General features: G+C 45.5%; 1 protein-coding gene across 1 annotated transcript in view; it reads right to left on the reverse strand.

Moving 5' to 3' along the window:
• Window positions 1–764: 764 nt before the first annotated feature.
• yap1 (Yes1 associated transcriptional regulator) overlaps window positions 765–7,998 on the reverse strand; it is a 27,363-nt gene continuing 20,129 nt past the window's right edge. Inside the window, exons 6-8 of the mRNA XM_056611260.1 lie at window positions 5,795–5,928; window positions 3,199–3,311; window positions 765–2,844 (exon numbers count right to left, since the gene is read on the reverse strand). Coding sequence (XP_056467235.1) covers window positions 2,606–2,844; window positions 3,199–3,311; window positions 5,795–5,928 — 486 coding nt within the window. The 3' untranslated portion in view covers window positions 765–2,605. The remainder of the gene's footprint in view (window positions 2,845–3,198; window positions 3,312–5,794; window positions 5,929–7,998) is intronic.

Raw genomic sequence — 7,998 nt, forward strand, 5'->3', positions numbered from 1 at the left:
TGATTAGTTCTACAGCTACAATGAGTCTGACACTACTACTATGCCCAACCCCTACACTAACTAAGCAAAAAAGAAATCATGTTTTTGTGACAAAATTCATTGTTTAGTCAAATTACTGTAGCCGTGCAGTACAAGCACTGTAGTGTACCAGCCTTTTAAAAAGTCATTTTAGTTGCATTTTCTCTCAAACACTGTTTTAACCCTCCACTAGCCATTGTCAATACACCGAGCCACAACATCAATCTAAGCTAACAGTATAGCGATCATTCATTTGTTCTCTTCGTAGTTCTTTACAGTTCCATCAGATTCAAACTACCACTTCCAACCTCAACCCTGGCATTATTATTGAAGTTGCGTTCTTGTAGTGCCTCTTAAACGCACAAGGAACGAAGGTTCAAATCATGTCGTTTTGTTTGATTACTGCAGTAATACGAAAAAGGCGTGTAGTCATCATGTAAACATTTCAGAATCAACATAATCTGACGGTGAGGAAGATGAGTTCTGTTGTTCGGTTTCTGTGCCATCCGATCTGTCTACCAGCGGCTCTCTGCCCCCGAGAGATTATAGGGGGGGGGGAGGGGGGGTAGTGGGGAGGAAGGAAGGAAACTGGGCTTCTTGTTTTATTTGCTCTGGGACCTTCTATGCAAGGGTTTGTCACGCAAATACAAATCACCTCTCTTCTAATCATCTGGTCTCTGTCCCCCTACTCCACCTACCCGTCCGCGCCAACACTACATCGTTTCACATTAGCTTATACATCTTTCTTTTTGTTCTTTTTTTTCCATATGGAGTTTGATTACAAATCATACTGTTTCTGGATTCACCGAGTAGGAAGCAGAAAAGACAAAATAAAATTACAAACACATCTTTGGAAACCGTCTCAATTCCTGACTGAAATTATAACCGATAGTTGTTTTTTTTCTTGATTTGTTTCGTTGTTCTGTGAGAGTTTATACAACCTGTGTAGCTCACAATTGTCAACCCCCTCCCCCCTTGCCCACCCTCTTTATCGTTTTTCTCCGTGACGAGACCATATTATACACGTCCAAGCCCCACCCTCCAACTTACCATGGCCACTGACAGAGTACCAGTTTCTAACATGGCGGTGTTACTTGGTCTGATACACTCATTGTAGCATCTCACTTTGAGCAATGACTTATTTTTAGACAGATATTTTAAACTTTTTTTTTTGGTTAATCCCAACATTATCAATGGAAAAAAAAAGATGTGTTCATTAGACATTATACGATAACATCAGTACACACACACACTTATAAAATCAGAGAGGTTGTGTGAATAGTAAGCAAGGCTAATGGGTTAAAAACTGAACTGATTTATCAGCTGAAGACTCAATCTCCATGTTATCTGTTCGTCGGCTGAAGCGACACATATTGACCCTGTTTGAAAAGCGTTAATTCATCTAAGAAAAAAAAAAGCATGCGGTCATATGATCTAGGATTAAAATACAACTGTAAAGGCTAAAATAAACAATTATGGAGAAAAACGAAAATAAAACCGAGAAAAAAAATCATGAATTAGACTTGGATAAGACTGATACAAAAAAGCCATAAAATCTAGGGTTTAATAGAAAAAAATAACTCCCGAAATCCCAGTATTATGTGTATTATTTAGTTTTAACAAAAAGTAAAAGGAAATACATTTGATTACCGAACATGAGTTTATATAGAATGTGTTTACGATACAGCTTCTCAGATATTTCTTATTGCTGCAATACAGAAACTTGGCAATTGTTTGCTTTGCTCGCCTTTCTTGCAAAAACAAAAAAACACAAAGAAATAACAACTGAAGGCACTTGATTTGACAAAAACACAAGAAGGTTTGTCGTCGACTTGCTGGCACAGCCAAGCAGTGGTGTCGTGGGGCCCCCACTCTTACCTGGCAAACAGGTCAACTCGCACCACCCGCCCTCCCCAATCACCAACAGTCCCTCGCACTCCACCATTTTTGGTTTCTCAGGCTCACCAAACGGTTAAAGAGTAAAAGCAAAACACAATAAAACGACAAAGAACAAAAAAGGCCAACTGTAGTCCATTAGCGCACAAAGCTAGAGCGGTGGCCGATTTTGTGTCGCAATTCAGAGCTAAATGCAGCCCGAGGAACCAGGGGCACCCAGGAGAAGCTAGCATACGTGCCCTAGGTTTGAGCCCCTTGGCTGGGCTACATGCGGTGTAGAAGAGAGCGATCGTGAGACGGAACGAGCGGGGGACCCTGGAGTATATGTGTCTGTTCACGGGCCAGCCTTGAAAACGCAGACAAAAAAAACGAAAAAAAGGAGATAACTAATTGGAGGAGGGGAAGAAGAAATAGAGGACTTGAGGCGCATGAAAACAAAGAAAACAAAAACAGGAGCGTCGCTGCCTCGTAGGAGGTTGGTCTGGAGTTATCACAAGTCCTAAAGCTCGGAGAGAAATGTCTTCCATGCGTCCTCCGTGCTGCGCAGCAAGCGGCAGTTCTGAAAGCGTGAAGTTTATTTTCAGGCGAGGGCGGGGGGGGGGGGGGGGGGCGGGGGAGTGAGTAAGCAAGGAGGAGACCCCCTTTGGTATTGATCGGGGCACGGCGCGTCCTGCCACCTCCTCATCAGCTCCTATAACCAGGTGAGGAAGCTCTCCTTGTCGATCTTGGTGGCGGCGAGCACAGACTCCATGTCGTTGAGGATGTCCGAGCTCAGCGCCTCCTGCAGGCTGGGCATCAGCTCCTCCCCCTCCACCGCCATGCTCTCGCTCTCCAGCGTGCCCAGGTCCACGTCCGTGCCCGGGATGGCGTCCAGGTAGTCCGGGAAGCGGCTGCTGGGCTGCGTTGCCATGGAAGCCGGGAGAGAGTCACCTATGACACAAACACCAGCACACGGGATTAGATGCGACGTGATTGTCAGTTCGGAGCTCTGATGAGTTTGAACCTTTGTTGATGTTCTTTGTTTCTAATCCGGGGAGATGCATTACATTTACATTATTATCAAATTCAAGATGATTGAGTTGATTATAATATACGCTGTACATTTGAAAACGACAATCCTGTGTAATTTTCCACCCAATTGATATTAGTTTGTGAACATTTCTTTTAGTTTTATTCATGTCTCCTCTACTGCTATGTACTTGTATCGGCAACATAAAAAAAACAACATTAAGGGAAATCTTCGGTTCCCTGCGGGGGGGGGGGGGGGGGGGGGGGGAGCCTCACCTGTGTCCATCTCATCCACGCTGTTGAGGAAGTCGTCTGGCGTGCGGGGGACGCTGTAACTGCTCATGCTCAGGCCGCTGTCCGTGCTCTCGTCCCTGGAGTGGTAGGTCCCGCTGTGAGAGAAACATGGCGCACACCGTTTACTGTGGAGCCCTTTAGCAGATGGGATCTGTGTGCAGCTTGCATGGATGTAGCTTTCGTTTTGTTATCCTTTCCCAAAGATAAGTGTGCACGCCTCAGCCTATTCCATTTGACATTCCTACAATATTGATGATAATGAGGACAAAATTATTCGCTTTGTGGTTCAAAAACATTTGTGGTTTGGGCTGGACACTTTCTTTTTATCCCATTGAATTCATATAGATGTCATTAAGGCCGGACAAGGTAAGGCACGTTTATTTAGATAAACAAACACAAGGCTGTTCACAGTGCTTTACATAAGGGAAGAGCGGCCTTGAGTTGCTTGCTGAAGGATGCCAACAGGTTTGGCTGAGGACTTCGGGGATCAAACCCAGAACCTTGGGGCAGGGAGGTAAACACCCTTGGCACTAGACTACCCTGACCGACAAGACAACCCCAGCATTCCGCACCGGTGGGTGAGGGCATAGAGCCGCACCTGCAATGCGCAGAGGAGCTTTTCGCTGAAATGCGAGAATTAACTCGATGAACTTGTGAACCCAATGACAGAGTGTGCGTTGAATAAGCTAGAATAACAGCCCCACCTCCATGCAACCTTTCTGTACATTATAAGAGAAGGAACTTAACTGGAGAGTCAGAGAGATAGGGAGAAAGAAAGAAAGAAAGAAAGAAAGAAAGAAAGAAAGAAAGAAAGAAAGAAAGAAAGAAAGAAAGAAAGAAAGAAAGAAAGAAAGAAAGAAAGAAAGAAAGAAAGAAAGAAAAGATAGGGAAAGAAAGACACAGAGAAAGAGTGAGAGCAAGAGAGGGTGTTTGAGAAAAGAAAAAGAGAGAGAGAGGGCGAGAGCGAAAAACTGAGAACAAGAGAGACATATAGAGAGCGAGGGAGAGAGAGTAAGAGAGAGCAAGAGAGAGAGATTTGACAAGCCTATACTAATTAGCAGAGTGAAATATGTACGCGGCCCATGGTCGCAGCAGCAGATGAATAAGTCTATTGTGAGAGCAGAGGCGTGTCGGGGGGGGGGGGGCTGTGGGGGCCGGGGACCGGGAGGAGGAGGGGGACATGAGAGATTAGGGCCCCTGGTCCACAGACTGGACCACATGTTCACATGGCCCGCTTTCTATTCAGAACCGCCAGTCACACGGCTCCGAGGCCCTGGGACCGCCAGGGAAACTTACATCCCATAATAGTCTCTGTGCGGCGTGACACTCGTGACCACGTGACCTGAATGAACACTTCTCGCCGGCGCTGTGTTCTGTGTGCACGTTGTTGTGTGTTAGCGCTTCGCAGTGGATCTTGTCGCTTGTCATCGAGACACAAACTCACAACGTTTTATTCCTTTAACATGAGGTTGATTATTTCAAGTACTTTATTAATCCCAGCTGGGAAATGCCGATATCACTGCAGAAAGTAGCGTACGTTCATAGAAATTGTAAATATATAGAACATGGAATACATAAGTAATATGTATAATATATATATAAAGTAGCATACTATTTGATATAAATAGATGTCAGTCATGGCTGGATGTAGCTATCTTTTGGCCTGTTATCCCCTCCACACTCTGATATTGTAGTTTAGCTCTGCTGCTAACTTAAGCCTTTGCCACTACCACCGTCAACCACAAGAGGTCGCCAGTGCTCACACAGAGATCCAGCACCTCTCCCTGAACCTCTGATTACTCATTACCATGTGAACAGGGTTAAGCCCTGGGAAGGGCGGCTGTTTGTTACGGCTTGTGAAACCTCAAGAACCACACACTGAGACTCCCTCCCTCCCTCCCTCCCTCTCCCTCCCCTCCCCTCTCTCCCTTCAACGGGAAAAAAGAGCCAAGGCATGACAAGCCAAGCCCGGAACAACAACTGTGTCGATCGCCTCCAAACCTCCCCTCCTTTCAACCCCCACACCCTTCGGCTGAACTTCTTCTTATCTCTGCCACTGATATGGTCCACTCAGACTTAAAATGAATTGACAGGGTGAAATGAACGTGTGTTTGTATGAGTGCATGTGCGTGTGAATGTTTGTGTGTGTGTCTCATCTATACATCTATGTAGATATGTAGATATGTACGCAAGCATATATATGTGTGTGTGTGTGTGTGTGTGTGTGTGTGTGTGTGTGTGTGTGTGTGTGTGTGTGTGCTGTGTGTTTGTTTATATCTGTGTGCACGTGTGTATATCTGTGCGCACTCGTGTATATCTGTGTGCACTTGTGTGAATGTGTGTGTATGTTTGTCTATGTATGCTTGTGTGCGTGTGTGCATATATGTGTGCCCGTGTGTGTGTGTGTGTGTGTGTGAGTGTGAGTGTGTGTGTGTGTGTGTGAGTATGAGTGTGTGTGTGTGTGTGAGTATGAGTGTGTGTGTGCACGTCTGTGTGTGTGTGCACACGTGTGTGCACGTGCGTGAGTGCACGTGCGCGTGTGTGTGTGTGTGTGTGTGTGTGTGTGTGTGTGACGGACCTGTTGAGGAAGGGGTCAGAGCTGTTGGCGGTCATGGTGCGAGCGTCCTGGGCCATGGGCGAGGACACGGAGTTGGGGATGCCGGCGGGGTCCTGCTCCATGCTGGTGGGCAGCTGGTTACGTAGCGCCAGCTCCTGAACATCCAGGAAACAAGTAAGAGTTTGATGAGCCGCATTACACTGATGTCGTCGTCTCTTGTGGAACATGAGGCGGAGAACAGTCGAAGAACGGCATCAGAAGTTTCTAAAGAACAACGCATGTCCGAGCCGCATGTGGTTATGATATGGAGACACAGAGTCTGAGAAGCTGTCATTGGTATTATACACACACACAACACACCATAGTTTCTAGTTACATAACAAGGAGATAACAGTCGTGGTTCTCTGTGGACACACAGCGTCCGACAGAATCTCCCAGACAGGGAGTTTAGGCAGGATTGAAGGTTTCTGGTTCTTTCTTTCTTTTCTTTTTTTCACTTGAGGAGAGTTTCGTGTCCTTGACTGGGGTGAGGTCAGCCGGGTTTTATGTGCGCCGGGCCGAGATTTCATTAAACTCAGCGAGAGCCAAGGACAACATATGGGAGGCAGCTAGGGGGACGTGACGCGTTTAGACCGAGTGTTGGATTACCGCTAGCTCTTAGCCTAGCGGTGAGCCCTGGCCTGTATTAGAAGAAGGAAATGGACTCCATGTCCTCTAGGAAAAAAAATGGAGGAGGAGGAGGTTTTGAGGGGAACGGGAAGGAGTGTGGGCTGGGGGTGGGGGGGGGGGGGCAGTATGACTTCATTAGCTCATTTTAGAACAAAGGTTTCAGGGTAGCTCTGCTGTTTTTTTCCCTGTTCTGTTAGTTGTATTTTCTGTATTTTTCCTTTGTCTTGCTTTGTTTTGGTTTTTTTCCTCTCTTTGAGAGGCGCTAGAAGGCTAACTGATGATTTTTCCTTCTTGAGCAACAGGAACTCTTCTCTTTTTTCCCCTCCTTGAATCCCACGCACACATGTGGGCTGCCTGGTAATGATTAGGGCTGATTGGTGGGGCTGTGTACTGTAAACAGCTTGTGGCTTTCTTTAATCGCACAGCACTCTTTTTTTAATTTATATACATTTATTTTAGGACGACTGATCTACTCGGGCTGTCTGGCCAATGACGGGGAAGATGCTTACAAACTTCACACTTTTGCAATCTTGGGGTATATTTATATATTTGGGTGTGTCCATGGCTTCCAGTCAAAAGTTGAACTTTCCACCCGATCTGTGTGTAGGTTGTTATTTCCTAATCTGTCCATTTGTGAGAAATGATATGAGCCTGATGCCTCAAGTTTAAAATCGTTTTGGGTAAACATAACTCTTATATAGTATATAGTATGATAGTATATAAAAAAATATTTATTTTTCGGGAATTTGTGAAAGACACAAAGCTCAACTGACCTGAGTGTGTCCTGCTGTTAAGGAATTCAAACCATAACCCATGTCACTAGTAGTGTCCCTATCCTTTTATAAATCATAACATAACCCCTAATGAGTATTTCACTTTAATACAACATCATAAGAGACAACCAGTAGAGGCTGTCTTTCTGGAATCCACCCCCCTCCCTTGGGCAAAGACTCTCTTTCTATTGCGTGGCTTTGATTGCACGTGGGGGCCCAACCCAAACAGTGATTTTCAAAGTAACAGCGTGAAGCTGTATGTAAACAGACAGAGCGGAGCCCTCATTCATAAAGTGTGAGCTGGTGTTTTATGTTGGTGTGTGACACAGCCTTGAGTAAATGGCTCAACCGCACCACCCTGCGTGGGCTCCGCTGTCACGCAGCATTGTCAGGAACTGATAAAGGGCTGGTGACTCACCAACCCTCCACTGTAAACTATATCTTACATCATTTAAACAGCGGCCCCATCAAACTCTGCCGGCAGAGTAAAGAGGCCCATGATCGGAGGGATGTCTGCATTCGAAGATTCACCCGTTGATGTTTGGTCGATGGACTCTTGCCAAGGGTTACGCACCCTTTTAAGAGATTAAAGTTCCCCTCAAATCTTTTCATGACTTCCCCAGCACTTGCTTAACCCTAACCCTGAAACAAATATTGCTAGTTATTAATTTAAAAGATTGCTAGTTTAATAACTGTTGAGTTGCTGAGTTGTTGTGCGTTACAAACTTTCCCAAAACGCTTCTTGTCATATTACTGCCACCATTCCTCATCAAACTGACCACA

The sequence above is a fragment of the Gadus chalcogrammus genome, chromosome 16 (assembly GCF_026213295.1).
Source record: "Gadus chalcogrammus isolate NIFS_2021 chromosome 16, NIFS_Gcha_1.0, whole genome shotgun sequence".
In the NCBI taxonomy this organism is placed as follows: Eukaryota; Metazoa; Chordata; class Actinopteri; order Gadiformes; family Gadidae; genus Gadus; species Gadus chalcogrammus.